General features: G+C 34.3%; 1 protein-coding gene and 1 long non-coding RNA gene across 3 annotated transcripts; both read left to right on the top strand.

Moving 5' to 3' along the window:
• Positions 1-15,911: 15,911 nt before the first annotated feature.
• LOC147524504 (plasma protein) lies at positions 15,912-23,541 on the top strand. 2 transcript variants are annotated; one of them, XM_086603507.1, is made up of 7 exons: positions 15,912-16,313; positions 16,385-16,486; positions 16,570-16,678; positions 16,760-16,875; positions 17,942-18,130; positions 19,255-19,397; positions 23,034-23,541. In XM_086603507.1, exons 1-7 carry the CDS (start codon positions 16,192-16,194, stop codon positions 23,213-23,215), a joined length of 963 nt encoding a protein of 320 aa, XP_086459633.1. In that variant the 5' UTR covers positions 15,912-16,191; the 3' UTR covers positions 23,216-23,541. The 2 variants fall into 2 exon arrangements, with proteins under 2 accessions (XP_086459633.1, XP_086459642.1); XM_086603516.1 differs by lacking the exon at positions 17,942-18,130 and having other exon boundaries at positions 16,089-16,313.
• Positions 23,542-23,694: 153 nt separating this feature from the next.
• Positions 23,695-24,192, top strand: LOC147524503 (uncharacterized). The gene is made up of 2 exons (XR_015219544.1): positions 23,695-23,826; positions 24,021-24,192. It is a non-coding gene; the product is annotated as an uncharacterized LOC147524503 (long non-coding RNA).
• Positions 24,193-26,072: the final 1,880 nt, after the last annotated feature.

Here is a 26,072-nt window from a genome sequence, read left to right as displayed (position 1 = left end):
ACTACCCTCTTTCTTCCTTTCTCATTTTCTCTCATTTTTTTGTTCTTTTCAAATACGAAATTATTTTTTTCTTTCTCTCAATCAATTTTTTATGAAATTTGTTGTTCTCCAATAAAACAAATCAAATTTGAGAAGCAATATTAAGATTTGAAAATTTTGTTTCTTCCACTCAAAATAAGATCTGAGATTTGTCTACTTTTTCAATTCAAAGATGAAATCTCTTTAAATATGAAAGTTAAGTTTTTTTTCAATTCAAAGATGAAATCTCTTTGCGTTGTTGTTCATTTCAAATAATTTTGCATAAGTTATGATCAATCTATTTTATCTATGAAAATTTAATATATATATAAAAGCTCGCACCTGATGGAAAGATTTCTCTAGACTTTTCAACATAATTTTTTGGATTCTGTAGGTATGTTTACTATCGTTTTAAAACTGAATATTTTTGAGTATTTTGACTGGGTATGTTTATTCGATTGGATAATGCTCATAACCCAAATTTTTGGTTTTGATTTCATATTGTTACCAATAGTGCAATGAAAGTTTAGAATTCCTTTCAAAGATATTCAGGGACACAATGCATTTTCTGAAATGAATAAAATTTAATTTCTAACCATTGCTAAATCTAAGTATCGTTCTTCACCAATGCTTAGACTTGGCAGATTTTCGATTAGTATGAGTTTTGTAATCCAAAATAATAAATGTGCAGCTCTGTTTATCATAAATGCCCCGTTGCAGTACGCGAGTATTCATTAAATTAAGAAAATTATAAGATTTCCGTAGATAATTTTAGTTAATGGGTTGATCTTCACCAAATACTGCAATGCTACCCAATGTGTTCCCTCCCTTGTGAATTAGATGGAAAGGTATTAGAAGGAAGAGAATGAATTAGAAACACTGGAAAATGAGGGTATTGCACCAAGTCATTAAACATTTTCGATAGCACTTATGTTTGCCACATGAGAAATTGAGAACACCACTTATGCTTCATTGAATTGCTCTATGCATTTGATTTGTTTTTTTATTGTGGAATTTAATTTTCAGGGAGAAGCACCTTAATGACCAGAACTTAATGATATGCATTTTAGCTTCACAATGAGAAATGGCAACTGTTTTTACATGGTTATGCCATGTCAAAGTTTGTTGTTCCTTCATGTCATTCATTTTTCGTTTGTGTAATATATATGTTATCATATATGCAGGTAGTTGTGGTTGCGAAAAGTGTCGGAGCTGCTGTAATATAGATAATTCTAAACATGGGAAAGGTAATCCAAGATCTTTTTTTCCACCCGGCTCTTTACTACCTCATTATTTACAATACGGGCTTTTGTTTGGGATTACAAATTCTAATGTTCATATCCATACTACATCAAATAAGAATGAAATTTCTTACTGAATTCGTACAATACGTGCATGGAGACAAATACTTGGTCATAATGGGTATGATATGATAAATGAAAAGTTGGGCCATCACTTAATTTATCTTTATTAGTGGAGTCCATATTATATAAATATCCTTATTCAATAATTAATTAATTATATTAGCCAGAAAGATATATTGAAAATTCAAATAACAAACAAAAAATCAATCGAAATATTCATTCCTTTTATTTTCTATTCACTCTTCGTCGTCTAAGAAAAGTGGTTCTGAAAACCCCATGAGAAACTGTAGATCCACTCGACCTCATTTAGTATCAAAGATGCTAGCCTTCTCTAATTCTCTTCGAATTTAAAGTTTTCTCCTATATGATTTTCTGCTCAGGCACACACCCTTTCTTTCTCTATTTATATGGATTTCTTGATCATCTCCAAGAGGATTTGTTGATAGTTGTGTGTTCTTGGTTGTCTCTAGTGGATTTATTGTTAGTTGAGTGTGTTTTTTAGTTATTGAATATCTCATTCTTCAATTGTTTGGTCCAAAATAAATGCTTATTAAATTTATTTATTTATTTATTTATTTTTTCCTAAAAAGTTCATTGAAATTTGAATTATTAAAGGTGTGTGAGTTTTCTAAGTTTTTTTATGGAACTGTGGAATTCGGGTCTGTATCGTTTCGAGTGCTATATATGTTTATTCTCTTTGTTTATCTCCTAGGAAGTAACATATATAAATTTGTTGACCTATATTATATAATCTAATTTTTAGTTAGCTGTAAATTCATAGGTGAGTCCTTTGCGTGTAAGGGATTCCACATTGCTCATGATAGAAGGCTTCTTGCACTCGAGTGAACTGATAATGGATTAATAGCACATTGAAGAAAAGTAGTTATTTGTAGATTCTACATTATACAAAGAAATTTAATTACACTTACTTGATGGATTATGACTGATGAGGACAAGGAGATGCTCAAACTTTCAAGTATGGCTCTTTGGCTCTTTATTTAGTCGTTTCTTCATATCTACAATGCGTTGTCCGATAAATTGTTACTAATATGCTCTGTTTTTAAAGATCAAATATGGCTTTTATAGCAAGAGCGAGGTGAGGAGTGATCTGGAAGATGTGAAGCTATGCTGCTATCTTTCTCTCATTGAAAAGGTGAGTTGTATTCAATGTCAGTTGTACTAATGTGATTCTTTATTCTTTCTAATTGTAAAATCTATTGATTACTCTTACGTAATTTTTTATAGTGTGTGTGAACTATTTCTGTAATAAACATTTTGTTAACCTTCAGACTTATTGTGCTAATAAGCTATCCTTCATTTTTTGGTATGCATATACATGTTGGTTAGGAAAATATGATGGTACAAAATGTATATAATTTGACAACTTCAATAGGATTTAGAAATGAAGTCAGAACAAATAAAATAATTAGGGGTTTTGATATATGTGCTTCCATTCCTTCTATTGAAAGTCTAAGATTATTACATAATAATTTCACTTAAAATGGTGTTACTATAATGAATATGAAACAGTTATGAGTATATACAACTCATGTTTTGTGCATTCAGGGTGAGTATTGATGTTAAGATCACTTGCTACAAAGCAATAGGTGATTCAGATCTTTTGTCCAGAAGGTCCACGTCACCCACCTAATAAGCTTACTCCTATAGCATCATTGATTCAGAGGCCGGAAACCCAAATTATGAAGGATGAACAAAACAACATTGAAAATAGAAAACTATAGCAATCAAAGAATTTTAGTTAGTGCGGATAGAAGAGTGCACCAATGGTCGAACGAGATTACAATAACTTACAAATGTGATTTGCTCTTACAATAATGCGGACTGAATATTAATATTACTACAATATATACTCCTACAAATGTGGTAAACTTGACTTAGATTTCAGATTTTTGTATTTGATTTAAGTTGCCTTGACTTATATTGTCTTGGTTAAAGTGGCCTTGACTTATATCGTTGAGTCACTGTCATGACTTTTATGTGTAAACTAATGTCCATCATTCTCTTAAACAATGTATATACATGAATTTGAATGGTATTAACTAAATATGGAGGCAAACAAGTATTTAGAGGATGAACATGAAGTCACGCTTCATTGGAGATAGATAGGTTCCTTTTATTGTAGTACAATTGAATTTCTAAGAATGTCTATTGATGCTATTTCTATCTTTAAATTAAATATACTTTGCTTTTTAACATTGCTATTCAAGGTGTCAATTGTATTTTTCCTACATGTTGATTATTTTATAAATTTATAGAATCTTCGGAACTTACAAATGGATGGAAAAGTTAATAATCTTTGGGGATGCCGATATGCCAGCAGGACAAGAGATAAATTCCATTTGAAATCTCGATTTTAAAACCCACATCGGGTAAGTGAGTCGATTCTTTGAATTATTTTATTTTAATTTTAATTTTAATAAACAATATTGTGATTATTCTATTATTGGTTTCATTCCCAAAGGAGGTTAAGAATGGTCTTTATTCTTGGAATCCATGTAGAGAAGGAGATTAATGATGGGTTTTATTCTTGGAACCCATGTAGAGAAGGAGATTAACTTTGATCAAATTTGAACCAAGAGGCCATGGGCGTTTGTCAAGCGGACAAGCTGTTTGGCCAGATAATATTATTCCAGAAATCTCTGAAATTAGGTATGCCTACCACATAAACTATAACCAGCAGCATGGGTACAACCAAATTTATCGAGATTTTTAGGTATATGGTTTTTAATTTATTGAGTTTAACATAATAACTAAAAGCAATTTCAACAATAGATTAGGAAATTTTTTGTATCTCTCAGTTATGACTTATTAGATGCCAGTGCAATCCAACTTTTTTTTTGGATTCAGATTCTTGGAATGGTTTTCATTTTTCATTTTCCTCTAAAAAGACAGGAGTTAAATTTTATATTATAGTACTACACGTTGCAAACAATTATCACTCTCAGTTTCAAAGAATTTTGTGACTGGAGAACGAAAATGCTACTATGGTGGGAATTGATGAGTGATATCTTAGTGATAAGTGCTCAAAAAGTGCTATTTAACCCTCGATTATGCCTCTTGTTTAGCCATTTTAGTGGACTAATAGTGTTTATAAGTTATGTTTTAAGATTCTACAGGTAAAAAAGAGAGTTTTGTAGAATATTAGAGAAAATGGGGTAAAACGGAGCAATTCGGAGCATTAAGGATCACATGGGAAGCCCGTGGACAATCATGGAGAAGGCCAAGGAATTGGAGCTATTAAAGATGTGACTTGGACCTATTTTAAAGCCTATTTGGAAGCCCAAGGCCAAAGGATTCGTTGCTTGGACCAAAGCCCGCAAAAGAGGATAGAATGATGGAGCAAAAGAGGGAAAATAGACTTCTGAGTCTGAGACTCATGGATCGTGAGTCTGGACTCAATGCTCGCATCTGGGACGCATAGATCGTGAGTCCAGACGCATTTCTTGAGTCTGAGATGCATGGATAATGAGTCCAGACGCATGAATCGACACTGTTGCTAACTAATTGACTGTGCTCTTGCGAGTTAATTAAGACCAGATCGATAGTATCACATGTTGCATAAATTTTATGGTCATGTATCAAATTAACTAAAATCCATACAATATCTTAATAGGTACTTAAGTGAGAGCTTTTGTTGGTATATATACGATTTTCCTGCCCAATGGTAGTCTCGAAAAATTCCCTTTTGATCAATCTAAGCCTATATACTTAAGTTTGACACCCTTTTACTTGCATCAACAATAGCTACATACAAGTGATTATTCATAAATATGCAAAAGCTTGCAATATACTACTCCGAAAGTTAAGGGACTCCGGCCTTGCTAAATTATGTGATCATGGAGTTGATTCTCAAACTTCTCGCCATGCAGGTACTCTCGATTATATTGCACAAGAACTACACATACTGATGTGTATCCATTTGGAGCATTTCTCAATACCGTTCTAAATCAAGGCATGCGTCTTCTTTCTCTCTAAAATTTATGTTTTGTAATTAAACCAACATGTTTAATCAGGGTATTCACATTCTCCAGCTTCACTAAGGTGTTTTTTTCATTGGAATTGATTGGATTTTTATAGGATTGGACTTTTAGGATTTATTTGGGTTCTTAGAAATGAATAGAAAATGGAACATTTAGATATGATTTAGCTAATAAAGAATTGAGACTTCGGTGCTATGTTATAGCTCAAGTAATTCCCTCTATTCGTAACTACAAGCCTACAACCATCAGGTCGTTGGAAGTCTATTCAATGTTATCAAGTTTTGAAATACACTAATGTATCTAACGTACATTCATATTCTTTTATTTTTTTTCACGTACTTATCAATAAGGCGTTCATCAAATAGAAATCAATAAGGCATTCATCAAATAGGGCGTTCATCAATAGTTAAGTGATTTTATACCACATAAGTCTGGAAACAATGTCACGGATTAATCGGAACCAGGAAATGACTAATGAATATGCTTGGGTATCTCTTGGTCTTGCTTTCATTCAGGTGTAAGCTCAATAATAAAATGACCTTAGAGTTTGTTGTTTGCACATGTTACCGATATTAAGCTTCATGCACTCTCCCATCAATCCCAAAGGCGTATTAAAGTTTCCCTTTATGGTCTTTTCTTTCTTCAGATTTTTTTTATAAGTTTAATGTAATTCCTCCAAGTCGATGACAATTGTTGCTTTTATTCTCTTTGACTAAAGAGATCCTTTCCAATGTATGTCCTTCGAAGTTTTCTTATTAGTATAATATGTTTGTTTGCAACCATCACACCAAATCGTTTCTTTTTATCATAAGAAATCTTGGTGATGCGGCACCCATGACATTCAAGTAAAGTTGTGTTAAGGATGATAATAACAATAACGTGATGCCTAGCTCTATCTTCTTTTTCCTCATCTCTTTTCATTTTCAATATGTTAAAGAATTCAAGAAAATTTGCTTGGCGTGCTCATTATTTGGTTTACTAAAGATTTCATAAAATTATCATTTACTCCTTTTCAGCACATACTAAAGTTATTTTAAGTTCAATTTATCAAATTTTATTAGGTATGATCTTACTTGGTATTCACTACAGGACATGTTGCACATGTGATGATATTTGAGGCTCCCAATCTCATTCTATGAACACAATATATCTATTTTTTAGGAGTTTCGATATTGACATGAACACAATATGTCTTTTTTTAGGATTTTGTATACATTATATACCTAAAAGTTTTATCCTTCCTTTCTAGGCTTCTGAGAAACCAAGTTGCAATACCATTAAATGCGGCAGCTGAGAATGACGATTAGGGACAAAATACTTTCCAGCAAAGATACTTAGTGAGTCAACTTTTTCCTTTCCAATAGTCATTAAGTTTTTCTTTCCAGTTATCTTTTTGGAAAAAATTAATTTTGGAGAGATGGATATAGGGCCTGTCAGAGGGATTAAATGAAAAACCATAACATAGTCATTTGATTGCTGAAGTACAATAAGTGATTGCTAATTTAGCTTATTATGTGTGTCAGATGAAACACGTAGGTTCTTACTCAGCTCTACATGGACACAAGATTTAAACAACTTAAGGTTGCAACTAAACTTGGACTCTGGTAGGTGCATGTCTATGCTACTATTTTCTTTTCATTCACATGCATATATGATAAAATGATATATTCATTAATGTTAGTATAGCACTGATGCATGGTGTGTTTCATCATTCGCACCTTCTCTCTTGAAGTTGTTAAAAAATAGTTGCAAGTTTGTGGCAGTTTCCTTCTATTATACACCATTACCAAGTTATTTCCAATTTTCCATATTGATTTATGAGGTTTCATGCCTGTTTGTGTTTGAGTACTTATAAGTGTTTGCTACATCTAAGTTGGTGAAAGGCAAGATTCTCTTCTCATTCTTTTGGTAATTATAAGTAGCAAAATAATGTCAACCATTTAGAAGTAGCTGACAAAGTGAAAAAAAGGGTGGTCCACCAGTTACAAGCAAGTTAGAATAAGTGGCAAGCTAATCTCTTAAGAACCAAAACAAACGTGATTTTCTATTTATTTTATTTTTTTTTTCTCTTTGGTCGGGTAAAAGATAACTCAAATAGTTATGGACTGAAGAAGTTCCTGCTCATGCACTTTGGAACAAGGCGATATTTAGTGAAGATACATTCCTTGCCTTGACACTGGTGATTAATTTTTTCCTTTTTATTCTTTCGTTTTATATTTTTTGGTAGTGACTAATCATTGGTTTTTTTATGTGTAATGTTGTTTCAATATATGATGGCACTTTTGAGTAACATAGGAAAACACCAAATCATATTTAAGTTTTAATTTTTGTCTACTTATGAGTAGCACATTGTGTTTTCCAAACAAAATGATTGACTTTGTGTTATAATTGTACACATGTTAGTATTGATACAATGAAGATATATGACATCTTCTCTTTGCATTCATAAGAGCCCAAAAATGAGGATTTGATTCTCATTGGTATTTGCTTTTACCATATCTATTTCAAGGAAATCTGTTTTCTGCCTTATCCTCTGATCTTTTAGTATATTGTCTCTTTCTCAATGCTATCATGTTTGACATCTTTCTGCTTTTAACTGATGTGTAATGCGTAGGGGCATGGCCAGAATCGCCAAGCATTAACGAAATTGGACCAATTCCATCAAGGTGGAAAGGCACCTGCCATAATAACACCATACCAATACTGAAGCTCCTTGGAATAGGTCTATTTTCAAACCATCTTTAAATTGATTCTCTCCACCACAATAACACCCATACATTATCTTCTTTTTTCGAATAATGATCTTCTCCTAGGAGAATGTGAACTCACATTATCCATTGTTTGTTATTATGCATATCAACCACTTTAATCTTAATCTTACCAAAATACAGAATATAAACATCCTTTACATTTAATGGAGTGTTTCACGTATGTTTTTGTTAATTTAATATTTTTTTTACTTACTTGGGAACATGTGCCTATCAATTTTTATAAATATAAATTTGTTTCTTTAGTTGTGTCTTTGTGAAAAAGAAGATTTTGTCTTCTTCTTTTTTTCAATTTTGTGTTCCCATAGTGAGGAATGAATTCCTGTAAAAAAAACAACAAAAGGATGTTTAGGGTTCTATATACTATAGTCTGCTGGTGCAAATTCATCCATTAATTTAATCCTTAGCAAAAATAAAACAAGGTATCTGTAATATACACATGTTATCCAAACCCTCCAGTCAAGAATGGTAGCCTCACAATCGGGCCTTTTCTACATAATAAGGGAATCGTTTGGCCCTGGGGCTATGGAACAAAGGATTAAGGATTGTCCCGGCGTTTCCAAAAAAGAATGTGACTCATTATGAATACCATCTATTGTAGTTAATTTACTTCAAATAGTTAATGCTTCTTTTATTTGGTGATAGTATTGTTACTTTTTTTCGTTCCCCCCTCCCAATTGATACTTGAACTTTGGTAGAATCTTAAATATTGATGATGACTTTAATTGGCCGGGTGCATACCTTTCCTTTTTATGAATTGGTGTTGAGGACCGAGTAGCCAAATGAGGCTTTCCATTATTTCAATCAAGCAGAACACCCATTAAGCAATTTACGATAGAAGGTACACTCTTGGATTAGATTTGTTGGATTGAAGATATATAAACAACCTATATGGTAATGAATATAACTTATTTCAGATTATGTCTTTATTTTCTTTGTTCATTGTGCTTTGATATTGTTAAATGTCCTTCTTAAGTCTCACATGTATTTCCAATTAATGTTCAGGATGGCTCCTACGTACCGGAACGCTTCTCATAGACGAAACTAGGACCTAAACCAGGTTTGCTTCTTCATTTATCTAAGAAGATTTGTTAGTGGGAGGCCTAGCCTAGGCTCTTTTAAATATCTTGAGATCTTAAAGTTACTTAGACAGATGTGAACATAGTACATGTTTTTATATTTATTGGATGTCATAGATCGTTAAATACAAATACAAGGAACAATCCTTGTATTTATATTTATAGTTTTTATATTTATATTTATACATGTTTTATATTTATATTTATATTTATACATGTTTTTATATTTATAGTACAAATACAAGGAACAATCCTTGATCTTTAATCTAATAACTACACAGCTGGTCAACCATATAAAACGAGGGAGCTATTGACATTGATATCCCCTTTCTGACCCAAGCATAGACGCTATGAAAGAGTCTGATGCTCATAAGGAAATCATAGACGCTATGAAAGAGTCTGATGCTCATAAGGAAATCAACATTGCTGTGTTTCTTTCATGAGTAGACACACAAGTATCACACAAGAAACCTTAACTCAGCTACTACAATTGGAAAAGTAAGGAGAAGACGAAGTGAAAATGGAAGGACCTATAACTACCCTATCAGTTCTTGCCAAATTGTTCTAGCAATATCACAAGAGATGTAGAATCGTTAAATATATTTGTCCACACAATGCACAAAATGAGTGAATTGTTTCAATTTCTGTTGATAATTTTTGAAATCATACTTAGCTCAGATATGGCTTCGCAACTACGGGTGAGTATCGTACCTTTAATTGCAAGTTTTATTCCCCTTATTTTTGGAAACGTGTGATATGATTGATAATAACTGCTATATATATAGCTTTATATGTTTCACTGAGTTTGGTATAAGTTCACTCACATTATGAGACGGCGGCCTGAGAATGGAAGCACGTAATGTTTAAGGCTAAATGATAAACAAAGACAATATGATGTACATATGCGAGCATCATGGCGTTTTGATACAAACAATGCTTTAGACTAATCGATAGTGAAGAACATATGAGAAATCGTCTATATGGAGAGAATGGGTAGATTTGTTTAGAGTGTACGTAATTAGGTTGTAATAGCAATAGCATTGGCAAGTGCAGGATCACCTGGCTTTGTACCCTATAAGGAAAGGCCAGAACCCACACAAATATGATCCTTCTCCTCCCATTGCCTCTCGTCCCATCCATTTTTCTCGCCCTAAGTGCAACACCGTGCTTTTGTTCGTTGGCCGGTGGATGAATATGGTAGATACTGTGGACTTGAACCCGCTACCTGCTATGTAGATTACAATAGTTGCTATACACAAGAGTATTTTGTCTGCAAACTTGAAGCTGGGACTTGCTAGATAGTATCTAACGTCACATTCTTACTGTCTTCAAACTTTCAAAGGTAGTTTTCCCATTTCCTTTTTCGTGGTAATGCGCAGATGCCTTCTTTTAGCTTGGTAGCATTTCCCTTTTTTTCCCCTCATTATTGCTTCAAACAGAGCAACGACATTCGTTTGGAGTAAAAGCATTGAGGAGTGCACTCCTGTTATACCAGACTGAGTTTATAGTAACGATGAAGTCCATTTATAAGCAGTTTTTGATGAAAAAGTGTGTTCTGCCAGTCAGTCAATTATTGTTTTTGTAGTTAGTTCAATAGTCTTATCCTGAAGCTCTATTTGAGTTGTTTAGAAAATTGCACAACACAGCCAATAGTCAATACATGTCTTAGATATTTTCTTCGAAAGGTTTTTTGTTTTAACTTTGGTATATTGCAATATATATTTGAATAAGAAATGTGGGTTGTTTTCTCATGGGGCAACAATTATCCATATCTACGGTTTTAGAATGGAGGGGTTTAGTGACGATCAATCATGTCTTATTAGTGTGCGCTTTCTTATGGTTTTTAAAGTGATTGAGCAATTTGGAAACAGTAAATCCTTTCCTCTAGGATTTGGACGCATACGATATCATTACTTGGAAATGTCAACATCAGTGTGCCCCAAATATATAGAGTTGGATGAATGACAGTATTGTTCAACCATGAAATATAGTTACTTTATACATAACATTTTAGAAGAAGTACTTCCCTTGGCATAGCATAGTAATGTGTATGTGATTCAATTCTAATTCGATCAAAGTCATAGGCTACTTTGTGGAGAACAATGAAACAAGCGAAGTTCACACACTCTACTGACTGGAAAGTGAATTATTGTAAGCTTGTGATGAGATATGAGAAATGCACTTTCATAGGACTCTTATCTGTAATTATTTTCCTACTTATTTCTAGAATTGTATTTAGGATAAAGCAGTTGTTTATGTTGGATAAATGACTGAGATCTAGAGGACATGCTAGCATTGATCTTCACAACATTTCTCAATGGATTGAAGGACATGGCTATAAGAATTTCTTTGGAGAATAATGGGGTTTGTGATCTTAGATTTTAGAGACCATTGATGGTAATAATTGTAACTGGAATGGGAAGATGATTTTCATATTGTCAGACATAGGTCTTAAAAGGCTTGGAATTGGTTTGATCTCTTTTGCTTATAGATTGTTTTGTGTACTCAATGCATCTGACATTAGAAGGCTAACCGTCATGAATGTGGAAGTGTTGCTATTGTCATTAAGCAGCTCTTGATTATTTGATATAGTAAAAGCCATTATTATTTCAGACATGCATACTATTTGTTATTGGCTTAAGAAACACAAAATCTTAAAAAAAAAATCACGAGGATACACAATCCACTATCAGATGTTGTATCAAGTACCCACTAATTTTTTGAAGTTTACACTGATGTGTATACCATTTTCAAAATGATAATAATAATATTGCCATTATTGTGGTGCCCTACTCTATACTCTATTGAGAATAATTTTTTTTAAGGAAACCCTGTTATGATATTTCCTTTTTTAGGAATGTGCTTTGATGGTGGAGTTACAAATTGCGGATGCAATGTAAGTTATTTTAAGTGTGTTGAAACAAGTGCTCCTTTGACAACATATTGTGGAACTAAACTATGAAAGTAATAAGGGGGAAAGAGACTCATTCATTTATTTCATACATGACCAACAAGTTAAATTTCTCAATGGTACATCAGTTTTTCACTCTCTCATAGTCGATTGATGAGTAACAATGTCTACTAAAGGGAATGCATAATAAGAAGGATATACATCATCTTATGAACTATTCAGGCAGATGGTTCATTGAACCTACATAATTTTTCATTTGAAGAACTACACATTATATTGATCTGTAAAATGTGTTCCAAAACTGAAAGTTCATCCATACTAAATAGAGTTATGGGTGGATAGAACAAAAGAGGAATAAAATACACTAACCAAGTTATTCATGGCAGCTGTCTACCGGGCTGCACCTGCAGGTTAGAGGTTGTGATGGATGTCAGTGTACTATTATTTCTTAATTAGAAGGGTAACTCCATACCGAAAAAAGAAAACTACGTTCATTATTAATTAACTTTTTAATATGAACGTTATGGAGGGATGTCAGGGTAACTCGAAACCAAAAAAAATTGTAAACTGTGTATTACATATGTATCTTTAATCAAATTGACTATTTCCAAGATTTAAGGTCATGTTTTCATCAACTCAACCCAAGAAAAACTTTCTTGGTTGCAAGATTAAGAAATTGCATAGGTTGTAGATGATTTGAACTACTAAAAAGTTTTTTTTTTTTTTTTTTTTTTTTTTTTTTTTTTGAAAACATGTCTTATATATATCAAAGCATAAGAGGAACAATACTACTATCCAACAACAACACGGGAAGGGAGTTCAGCTCCTGACTACCAGAAGCCCATTTGGCCAAAACATGAGCTTCACCATTAACTTGCCTACTTATCCAGCTAAACCTACAAAAGGTAAAAGTCTGACATAACTCCGGAATATTACATCTAATGGAATCTAATTTCCAGTTTATCAACTGCTGCTCGTTCAATATCTGTGCAGCCAAAATCACTTGACGGCAGTCTCCCTCAAACATAACTGATGTACTTCCAGTGGTCCTAGCTAGTTTAACAACCACTTCAAGTGCTACCATCTCTGCCTCTTCTGCGCTCCCAACTTCAAATTGTCTTGTAGCTGCTCCAACCAAAGTGCCTTCTCCATCCCAAGCCAAAGTTCCTACTGCTGCCGCCCTTGTTTCCCTACAAAAAGCTGCATCAAACCGGATTAATACAGTATTTTCTTCCATAATAGGGAAAATAGAATTGTTTTTTTCATCAACCCAATTCTTTGGAAGGTAAGAGTTTGAAATAACTACTCCTTAAGGTTCTCTAAACGCTTCAAGGCTCCTGTTCCACTGAGCATAGACCCTTCTCAGTAGGCTATCTCTGTTAAGCAATTTTCCCTCAAACTTAACCTTATTTCTTACCCCCCAAATATCATGTAAGATATGAGCTGCTATCAGCCCTTTTTCTGCAAGGCCTGGGTCAACTGTGTGTGTCCACCCTAGGAAGACATCCAACCAGTCTCTTATTGTGTTCCCAACATGCTCTTCAACTCGAGCCCCCAACTCTGAGGCAAACCAAACCACTTTTGTCCATTCACATTGGAAAAAAAGGTGGATGGGTTCTTCAGGGGCCGACCAGCATAAAGGGCAAGTATGGTTCCCCTAAATATTTCTGCTTTCCATCACATCTCCTGTGGGAAGTATATGCATATACAGCTTCCAAAGGAACATCTGTGTGTTAGCTGACAGCTGCAATCCCCACAGAATTTTGATACTCTTGGCATTGAAAGAGGATGTACCTCCTTTCCAATTGGATCTATTGACAAACTTATAGGCAGATTTGACTGTTAACAGTCTATTATGGGTGTGCACCCATCTGATATCATCAGTAGCCCTGCTGTTAGGTCTGATCACCACTTGTTTGATCATAGTCACTATCTCAGGTGGAAATAGAGACTCCACCTTCTGATAGTCCCAGCTAGAGCCATCCCTTAGCATAAGGTCTTTTACCCTTTGTTCCTCCAGTTCAGGTCTGTTAGGCAGCATCTCTTCCAGTGTTATAGGGGCATTATTGTTTTGGAGGAGCCAAGGTTGTTTCATGACTTTCACCTTGTCTCCTTTTCCAATACTCCATATAAACCCTGGAAGAAAGCCTCGTGCAGTTCTATGCACCCCTTTCCAGAACCAGGAAGCCCAGGGAGGAGGTTCCTCTTTGCTATCAAATCAATGATTTTGATACACAGCTATAAAGGTCTTAGCCCAGATAGATGTGGTGTCCTTTATAGCTTTCCAAGCCAGCTTAACAAGAATAGCCTTGTTCATGTCCCCAGATTTTCTCAAGCCTAAGCCTTCCAAGGCTTTTGGTTTACATATGCCATCCACCCAATGGTGTGGAGGCTTTTGCTGTCTGTTGTACCATGCCACCAGAATTGTCTGTAGGCTTTATCCAACTTATTGCAAGTGGATTTAGGTACTCCCAGCATAGAGGGGGGGGGGTAGCTTGAGCTACTGCTTGTATAAGAGTATTCCTCCCAGCTTGGCTCAAAACTTTTGCTTTTCAGCCTTTTATTTTGCCATGGACTTTGTCTATAAGGTAGTTTAAGTCTTCTTTTTTATTATGAGATATGATAATAGGTACTCCCAAGTACTTGTCTCTCTTATCAAAAATTCTCATCTTCCAGAATCTCTTAAGAATCTTTTTGTGCATTCTATGCACATTTTTGCTACAATGAATGCTAGACTTATCATAGTTTATCTTCTGCCCAGATGCAGCACAATACTCTTCTAGGATGTGCTTAACCTTGCCACTCTCAGCCAAACTAGCTTTAGTGAACAAGATAAGGTCATCTGCATAGAGGAGATGTGTGATAGGAGGTGCATTCCTTCTGATTTTGATGCCATGAATCTCCCCATTATTTTCAGCCTTTGCAATCATTCTAGAAAGAGCTTCAGAGACAATGATAAACAGGTAAAGGGAGAGAGTATCTCCCTGTCTAAGCCTTCTGTCAGGGTTGAAACTCTCTAGAGGAGATCCATTCAACAACACTCTGTAAGAAACAGTGGAAAGGCATTGGGAGATGAGGTGTCTCCACTTAGCACTAAAACCCAACTTATTGAAGATATTGTCAATAAAGGACCACTCTACCTTATCATATGATTTTGTCATATCCATCTTTAAAGCAACAAAACCATGTTTTGTTTTCATATTCTTCATATTGTGAAAGATCTCACTAGCTAGCCCAATATTATCACCTATGCTCCTACCCTTTATGAAAGCTCCTTGAAAAGGAGAGACTATCTTGTTTATATAAGCCTTAAGCCTATTAGCTAGGATCTTAGCAATAATCTTATAGCAGAAGTTGCATAGACTTATATGTCTAAACTTAGACATATGATCAGGATTAGAAACTTTAGGAATTAAAGCATGAATGTTTCATTAAAACTAGGGTTCATGCAACCTTTTACAAAGAAATCTCTAACACAGTCTATAATAGCAAGGCCAATCACATCCCAGCAATAGTTTTCTGAAAATGTAAAAGGTTAGTTAGGATGAAAATACTTATATTAGTTAGGATGTTAGTTAGGATGAAACGACCTCAATAGTTTTATGAAAATGTTAGTTAGGATGAAATACTTAAATTAGAAACGAACATTCAGTGGTTTGAATATGTTCAATTTAAAAAATAAAACTATGTTCATTATTAATTAAGGACAAATTCATTGACTATTACAAATACGGCTTTGTAATAAGGGTAATCTTATCCACACAATTGAAACTGTTTAAAATTTGTTGTTTAACTTTTTTAATACATACTATGTAAATTCAAAATGTTTAGTAAAAAAATTGTTTCATATAAAATATTAACAAAAATCAAAACAATTATTGAAAACGGTTCAACCCGTTCGTTGAACGGGTACGAAAGCTAGTGTATTTCTAACGCGCAAATGATTTTATTGGTACGGTGGTAAAGTTTCCCTCATTTTCCCTCTAGGAATACCGACAACAAAAAACCCCCTCGATCCATTTCTCTCTCCAAAAACAAAAAAAAAAAAAAATGTGGGCCGAGCTTCTGTGCGGACTAGTAATCTACAAACTATTAAAACGCTTCTTCTACGACGATGACACCTTTGACCTCGAAACTTCCAAGTCTGACTCTATCTTCTCAGTCGCAGACAGGTCCCTGCCCCCTTCTAAACTCGTAATTTCCATTTATTAAAAATATTTATTCCTTTTGATTAATTATGCAGGATACAGAAAGTGTACGGTGGGAAAGTATTTCTAGGACTACGAATTCCAGATGCTGATACTAGCTCTCGTCAAAACATTGATATCGTTCTTGTTACTAAAAGGTACTAATTAATTAATCAATTAAATAATAATATTTAAGTCGCTACACTTTTCGGTTGTAACTTAATATTTTTTGATTGATTAGGGAGGCAGTTGTAATATCTGTTAAGGATTTTCCGGGGTCTGTAACCATTGATAAATATGGGAGCTGGATTGTTACGGAAAAGAACAAGACTGAAAAGTTTACTGATCCTGTGAGTTTGGTGTATTTTTATTTTTAGTAATGATTTATAACCCTTTTTTTTATTTCTTTAACTATAGGGTGAATTTTTCAGGTGGTGGAAGTGAAAAGACAAGTTGGGGTACTTGAAGGTTATTTGGAGCAAAGGGGTGTTGCTTTACCGGATGAGTATTTATCTGGTAAAGTTATACTTACGAATCCTAAGTCCAGGTTACATCTCAAATCTTGATTTTGGTTTATTGTTATTTATGCATTTGTCGTTCTTGATAAGAAAGATGATAATTATTAGTATGATTATATGGATTAGAAAGTTCAAAAGAGTAAACGAGTCCCTATCACTTTCTTCTTTGTCTTCTCAATTTAATTTGGTGTAGTATGAAGGAGGCGAGGACAGCCTGGTCTGTTTTAGACATTTAGAGACTATCATTAGCTATGCATGTAGGGGAATTTAGGTCTCTCTATATTATATATCTGTTGTTCCACACACAATAAGAACTAGAAAAAAGAGAAAAAAAAGCAATGAAGAACAAAAAAAAAGGGATGAGCCAGAAACTGGTTACCAACGTATCCAAGGCTTATGGAATCAAACCCAACATTTTTTAGTGATAGACTTCCCTTTGCTCGTATACATTACGAAGTTTGTTTTCTAGATTGCTAGGACGTCAAGAATTTTCCAAAAATGTTGTGATCTATGTAACATTTCTACATTTGGCTCAACGTCAAATGACGACACAGTCGGGCAAATATCAATTTTTATATGTAAAGTATTCAATCGATGACGTTTTGGGCAACATTGGTACTTCCTTTGAAACCCTTAACCAACATAGATAGTGACGGAGGAAACCTTTTCCCATTCGCCCCCACCACTTTTTTTTTTTCTTAGAGAACAGTCCTTCAGTGGCCAATTTTGTCTAGTTTAAACCTGGTAACATGTGAAGGTTGTGAATTTGTACTGTGAGACTCACTATTAGGGTAACAATGCTTATGCAAAGTTACATACACTGCATATGTATTTCTGGCAAGCTACTAAAGGAAAGTATATCAATAGTTTGATACTGAAGACACGATTCAGAGTGAGAGACTTCAAAATCTCAATATCAACTATGGATAAACTCCCAATGCTGTTGTTTATGCAATCCAGATGTGTTTCTGGTATTTTAGATTGTTGTGAAAAGCAAACACTGTTTCTTTTTTTTTTCTTTCTTTGGAGAAAGTTGATCTCCATTATTGCTTCATATTTACTACGATAAATATGTACCTTTGCGTCTTCTTCCAGTTCTATTCATTCCATCAATTTTCCATCAGAGGTCATCTCCTTTGACCAATGGGTAAAACTTAAACCAGAGCAAAAGAGTATGCTTTCTAGTTGGATTAAGGATGCATTTTGTGGGGGAAAGAAGGAGATGCAAGATGCAATACATCAACAACTTCATTTCATTCTTGGCTCAGCTCCTATGTGGGACAGGTTTGTGCTCACTGGAACCTCTATGGCTATATCTTTGATGTTGTTTTGTTATTTATTGGTTAATCCCAGAATCATAGTTATATACTACTCACTGGATTTACGAATTTATAATTGAGTTAAAATACTTAACTCTTGTTGGTTGTTATACATTTACATGTACCTTCTTGATATGCAAATTTGCAAACTTTTCAATCGAGAAATATAACTACAACAGGGTATGAGTCAAGGAATTGATAGGCGTTTCCACCTTGAAATTCTTTCCAAAAGGTTGCTTGATGATTTGAGGTGATTGTTGAGACATATCTTATTCTTACTGTCCTTCGTTAATCCCCTTTTAAAATTCCAAAACATCCTTAAATCCCATCGTACTCCGCAACAACTATTAGTTTCCCTTTTCTATATCAATGCTTTGATCGCTCTCTTCTCCATTTTTCTTTCTCGCTCCTCCTGAAGCTGACTGTTTGTTTTCTCTCTTTTTCTTTTCCCCTCCTTCATCTTCTTTGCTCTTGGAGAGTGGTCGTGCAGAGATCTCTTCGTGGTGGTTCGAGCTCTCTTCGTGCAACGAAGGCCGCTCCTGCTTTCACCTCCTCTGAAAATTCCTTGCTTTGGATTTTTCAGTGAGGTGATTGAACCTCCTTGCTTTGTATCTTATGATATTGTCTAGATGGCATTATGGATTTGGCAAAGCCTTTAGTTAGTGTACGCTGAAATATGCCCGCCAAAGTTGAAATAAAGGCGTGTAGATTTTATGATTTAATGTTTAATTGATATAACATCATCGCGGGGTACTTGATTTGACTGGTGAGTCCCTTCCTCACCCTTGAATGTTTTCATCCTTTTGTTTATATGAAAAAGAAGAAGAATAATGTCTCTTCTTTGATACAAAAATGCCTATTTTCTTAAGGGGTTATAGAGTGGTATTTGGTTTACGAGGTTATATTCGTCTATGCTTTTGTATTTTAGTTTATTAGCTCCCTTGTCGTAAAGGAATTAAAATGATTCAGTTCTTTTGATGTCCTTTAGTCACAGTGAAACTATGAACTACTGTCTCTTCTTCCTAGCTGATATATTTTAGTATGTGTTCTAGGGAGGAAACCTAAAGTTGTTTTCCAATTTCAATGTAGGTTGGAGCTGAAAGAAAATAAAAATCTTCTTGGAGAATTTCTGGAATTCAAGGGAAAGCCCGCAGATATTCAATCTTTGAGAAATATTAAAAGATCGAAAGTCAGCCGGTTTATCATCCAGAAGTCATCTATGTTTGGTTTGGGTAAGTCCTAAGCTATTTACATGTGTTATTCTGTTTTTGGCAATTAAGCAGTACAATTTTTGTTCACTGTAACTACGGCACAGTAACCAAACCATCATAAACAACCTCCTTCATTATCACATATAGGATGTGTTTGATTTGTAGAAATGAGTATTCAGGAAAATTTATACATTTTAATTCAATTGCCGGATTTAGCAAGAGAGGCAGATGAACTTAATATCTGGAATACATGTTTCTCTTATGATAGGTTATTGTTGTCAATGTGTCCTATTGTTGGGTATATACATGGAGAATATGTCAGGCTCAACAACACATTTTAATCGTAACTGACAAGATAGAGGAGAGATATGGAAGTAAGTGGTTGTTTTGAGGGGAAGTTTTAGGATGAAGAGATGGATCTCCAGTCAGAGGAAGAACTGAAGAAGCACGTTAACATGGGTTCGTTATATTTATGGCAAAACGCGACTAAAGATTTCTGGGAAAACTGGTTTTCGAAAAATCAAACCCCAACCTTACAATAAAAGTGAAGAGGGCCCCCTTCGCAAATAGATTGAGCATAACTGAATGAAATTATTCAGAGAGTGACTTAGAAAAATAATTCATAAACTGATAAACACAACCAAAAAACAAGATTATGAAACATTTGGTTCTCCATAACTGAGCTAAAACAATGCTCAGGGGCCTGCTGAAGGTACTCGTAAGTCGTAATCCCATGTTTTGCATAGCCGAAGTGGGGTGGGCGTGGCAAGGGGTGCAAAGTTATAAGTTATTAGTTGCGTAGCCACGACACGCTTGCTAATTTGATCGCGGTTGCATGGGGATCCTAGACAGCAAATCATAAACATGACCCAAACTCTATTGAAATACATTTTATCACTTTTATCTCCTTTTCATCCAAAGCCCGAACACCTCTCTAAATCATTTCTCTACCCATTTATGCCCTAGAACCATTCTTGGACACGATTTCAAGGGATTATTAATTTTTTAAGATTTCGAGGGCATACTACATCCTGCAAAAACCAAAATATGGCAATTGGTGTCTCAGAGAAGTTATAGAAACTCTAATGCTAATGGAAAAAAAAAAATTGCATCATCAGCAGAGGCCAAATGTGAGATTTGAGGTTTCTTACAGTACAACTGTACAAGGTATTAATGTGAGATCGGAGGTTTCTTACAGTACAAGGTATATACAGTTGAGGAGAAGAGGGGACCGGTAGTGGAGGGAACAGGGAGAGAGAGAGACGGCTAACTTAAGAGCCAATCTCCTCCTAATATTATTTATATAGTACTAAAAAGGTTGATAAGATTAAACTGCCCCTCGGCTCGGGCTACTTGATTAAATAATAACACCTAAAATTTTAAATGATACTTTTTTTTTTCGCTAGAAAGCTTTTCTCTTAATGTACTAATCAGAATTTCCATTATTTTCACAAAGAGATAAAGGAATAATAGGAGTCCTTGTCCGAGATCCCTACCTCCAAGCAGGGAACCCCTTTGGAGCTCTCTAAATCAGAAATTCAGAATAGAGTAACTGATAAAGATGGAGTATTGATGCATCTCTATCCGTTGCCAGACATTGCAAAGGATGTTAAATTTGCAAAGCCTAGGCAACACTGCATCCCAGCCCACCACATTGTATGCCTTTCTAATGTCGACGATCATAGAACACCTTAGGGTACAATTTCTTTTTCTATATCTAAGAAGTTCATGAGAGGGAAGCAAATTGTCTTGAAAGGATCAACCAGGAATAATAGCCAACTGATTTGAATAGGTACGAAGACTGACAACTCTTTTTGATCTGTTGGTTATGACTTAAGTCACACGTGACAGATTTGAAAATGATGTTGAAGAGCTATGATGCACGGATACTGCTGTTTACCTATTGCACCGGTGTCCACTGGGTACGATACTGGTACTGGTACTGGTACTGGGTACACTTTGGATACTGCTGAAACGTATTGTTCCATATCCTCACATAGCTATGAATAATATGAGGGGTGGGGGTGGGGGTGGGGGGAGTACACACAAACATAGATGGAACAGAATAAATAGATAAAGATGAAGAGGAATTCATACCTACTTCGTTGCTAATCAATAATCACATCACCACCTTATGTTCAAAATCATATTAAAGTGCTATTTTTTCTAAGAATTTTATATTCATAATCCTGTATCCCTATCTGTACTTGTATCCTAGATTTTCAAAAAATGCCGTATCGTACCCGAACCCATGTCGTCGTATCGGTATCGGTACCCGTATCCGTGCATCATAGTTGCAGAGTGCAACTGGTCCGTAGTCTTCAACTCTTGTGGGTCTTTCTGACTTTTCTTTTAAGCAGAAGTAGGTAGCATTTGTCCATCTAGGAAGTTTGCACAGTCTAAACATATTCTTGGTCGCTTTGACGAAATATGCTTCCACAATAGCACACTAACTCCTAGAGAAAGATGTACCCATCTGACCCAGTGGCTCTGTATGCTTCATTCCAAACATTGCAGCCTTTATCTCTTCATCATTGTGCCTTTCACGTGTAGTGGATGAAAGAAATTCGTATGAAAATTGGAACAGCTTCTGTCCCTCGCAAGTTTTGATAGGACTCAACTTACCCAAATTAAAAGGGATGTTTTTATAGTTAACAATTTCTTCCATGGCAATCTCATTTTGATTTCTACCACTGGTCCGCTGGGGATTGTTTATAGATCATGCGCCATTCTGCGGTTCTTCCCTCTTCTCTCTTTGATAGTGTTAAAGACTTAGGCATTCTAGTGTTCCACGCCAACTGTTTTTTGTATCAAGTCCATTTCTCTGCTCTGGCTAGGTCCCCATAGTTTTTTAATGCAATCTCATCTTTGCGTGCAGTTATGATCCCAACAGTTGTGTTGCAATTGTTCTCGTCTCATATGTAATTCCTTCCTTGCACTTTCAACTCTGCTATGTAAACGTGAGAAATTCTTCATAGCCAAGGGTCTGAGATTTTCTATAAGTTGTGAGTATATAGATGGGTTAGCATATACATTCTGGATCCACTACCTCCTTTATAGTATCTTGGACTTCCTGTTGACACACCAATAGTTACAGAACCTAATTGAAGAAGTTTCTTACTGTAGTCTGCCCACTTCAACAACCTGGATGAGTGATCAGAGAAGCGACGAGATAGAATTCCTGCTATAGTTGCAGGGAATTTTCCTAGTTAAGGATAATTAACCGAGCACCTGTCCATCTCCTGTGTTTTGGAACTGCCTTGGATTCAAATCAAGATTGCTCTGGGACTCTATGTCAAAGTTAAATAAAAAAAAAAAAAATCCAATGGAGCTGTAGCTCCAGTTGCTTCGGAAAGGGTAAGACCTTTGGCGCAATAAGGGGTTGATCCGTATCATCTTGACTTGGTTTTGCTTCCTTTTTTTTTTAACAATACAACAATTCGTGAACACCCTGTTATGAATAATATGATTCATGGTTGGGATGATAGCTCGTTGTTCATGAACAATATCTGTCTATAGTAATCTATCCCCAAGAGAAGCATTGATTTGACCAATGGTATTTTGGGGACACTGCATAAGCTGTAAATGAATAATACTTTCTTGTTAGTTTCTTAAGATGTCTCAAAACAACTCTAATTGAACTCTTAATCACTGCAGCACGTTCCACTATCCAACTGTTGTATTCTGCTCGTGATTATCGAAATGAAGGGGATTCAGTTTCTGACTGGAAGGAAATAACAGTGAGATCAAGTACCGAGGTTCTATTTCAGCCGCACAATTCTAGTAAAGTGAGCAAGTTCAAGTTGTCATCTATCACTTCTATGTCCTTGAGTGCCTGAAATAGCTCTGTTGCACAATATATACGTTAATAGCGAATTTTACAGTTAACAACTGCAATGTACTTATTGAAATCTTTTTTTGTTGCTCATCTGCTCATCTTTGATTCTGATATTTTCTTAATTGTACACAATAAAGTATGATAGGTGTGTTTTAAAACTATTTAGTTTCTCTTTATTTTATTTCTTGTTCAGTACAAGACACATATGGAAAAAAATGGTTTGTAACAGTGCTGGTTTGGGCTGTATTGTAAACAGACTATTTTCCTATATAAGGATTGTGAGAAAAGGCCGAAACTAATTAAGCCGAACTCTCTTTTCTCTCTCAACCTTCTCCTTAATTAGCAGTAATATAATTATACTATTACAAATTTGAATTATGGTAGCTTATTATTATTACTAAGGGAAAAACTTTAAATTACAGTTTACTTCTTGAACATGGAGAATATGAAGATAATTCAAATGCATGGTTCATGGCATTCTGCATCTCAGTAACACAATATTTGTCTTACTAAACAGAAAGCTGTGTTACTATAAAACTAGCGGGCATGCAAGATGTTCATTGTACTGGTAAATAGGAGAAGAAGAGACTTCTGCCATATCTATATATAGAGGTGATCTGTCTCTTCTTTGTAGTCTTCAGGGCATATAATTATGCAAATGTGTTTCAAACTTTCTTGTTGAAAATTGGTAAGGTGGATAGAAAGTCTTCGTAAGCTCTTTTGTGATTATGCTTTGTTAAAGTGGAATTGGAGAAATATATCATGTTTCCTTTTTACTTAATTATTTGGTAATCTATATATTTCAGTTACTGCACTCAACCATGCTGCCGCTCCATACAACATTGCTTATGAAACATTGTGCCACAAAAGTTGGGCCTCGTGAACGCTACATATAGTCAAGAAAACACGCATATATTACTACAATTTAAGGGTTATTGTTCGGCACCAGGACGGATATGAATACATGTGTTTCCTTAACTCTTCATGAACTGTTAACATTCCTCTCTGTGCGTATCTACTATCTATATACTAAAACAGAGACCTTTAAAAGAGGATTTTCTCTCTCCTATGTGGCACTCTAATATGAGAGTTAGCTTTTTCTCTATCCTATGTGGCACTTTAGTATGAAAGATAATATTTTCTAATAGCCTATAATCCCACGTACATTGAATCTCTTTAGACAGTTTGAGTGTATTTATAATTCTTGTATTTAGAAAGTTTGAGTGTATTTCCAATTCTTATATATTTGATCAAATAAAAAAAAAAAAATTGCTAAAAAAATAGGTGATGTGTAGAAAGTAATTTCCTATTACGAATCAAACACTTTTAGTGTTCCAATTATTATATATTTGATCAAATAAAAAAAATTGCAAAAAAATAGGTGATTTATAAAAACTAATTCCCTATTACAAATCATACAATTTTAGTGTCTATGATAAAACACCGACTTATTTCAACTATATCCTTAACATAGCTTCAAAACATAATTAAAAATAATTATACAAAAAATAACATCACAAAATATATAATAGAAAATGAAAAAAAAAACGGCAAAACAATAATGACAAATATTTTAAAATATATATAATATTGATTGAAACTAATGTAAAAAAAACAATTAATGGGGAACTGAAAACTGGATGCAAATGCATCGAACTAACCTCAACGTAACTAATATTTAACGGGAAATCGGAAACTGGATGCAAATACAAGCATTAAACTAATCTTAAAAAGTAAATAATAGAAAATCGGAATATGGATAGAACCGCATTAAACTAACCTCAAAGAATAATTAACGGAAAATTAAAACTTGGATGCAAATATATCAAACTAACATAAAAAAAAATAATTGTCGGAAAATCGAAATGGATGCAAATGCATTGAGCTAACCCTCAAAGATTAAATTAACAGAGAATCGAAACTAGATCTGAAAATTTGAACTAACTTCAAAAAAAAAAATTAATTATAAATTGGAAACATAATGCAAATGCATTGAACTAATCTTAAAAAATAATTAACGGAAAATCGAAAACCGGATGCAACTGCATTGAACTAATCTAAAAAAATAAACTGGATGCAAAACCTCAGGAAATAATTAACTTTGAATGTAAACTCATTGAACTAACCTCAAACAATAATTAATGAAATCGGAAACTAGATGAAAATGCAACTTTATTAAATAATAAATGAGAAATCGAAAAATGGATGCAAATGCATTAAACTAATCTTACAAAATAATTAACGGAAATCGAAACTAGATTCAAATGCATTGGTGACCTCAAATAATATAACAATTAACAACAAAAATTGGAAATTGGATGCAAATGTATTGAACTAACCGAAAAAGAATAATTAACGAGAAGAAAAAAACTAGATGCAACTGCATTGAACTGATCTCAAAAAATAAATAACGGGAATTGGAAATTGGATGTAACTGCATTGAACTAACTTCAAAATATAAATAACATAAAATCAGAAACTGAATGCAAATGCATTGAACTAACCTCAAAACATAGTTGGGTTATATGTTGTGGGAATGTCTCGATAAGTATAGTTTTGCATTTAAAATGGTATTTATCTTATCTCTTTTCGTATGATTGTGAACTTCTTGCTATTCAAGTAGCTTCAATATATATGAACTTCGCCTTATTAGGCAATCTCACAAAACTTCAATCAAACTTCTATTATTAAACAACAAAATGAAGTTGAAGGATTTTATCAAAGGTGAGTTTTTTTTTTTTTAATGGAGAGTGAGCTTTTCACGTTATAAGAAATTTGCTTGAGTAATTAATATAATATTAATATATAATAGTTATGCATATTTGCAAATATTTTTCAAAATAATTAATATAACAAAC

Source organism: Coptis chinensis, chromosome 1 (assembly GCF_015680905.1).
Source record: "Coptis chinensis isolate HL-2020 chromosome 1, ASM1568090v1, whole genome shotgun sequence".
NCBI classification, from domain to species: Eukaryota; Viridiplantae; Streptophyta; class Magnoliopsida; order Ranunculales; family Ranunculaceae; genus Coptis; species Coptis chinensis.
The sequence above is the reverse complement of the archived record's forward strand: the minus strand, read 5'-3'. Positions and strand labels throughout refer to the sequence as shown.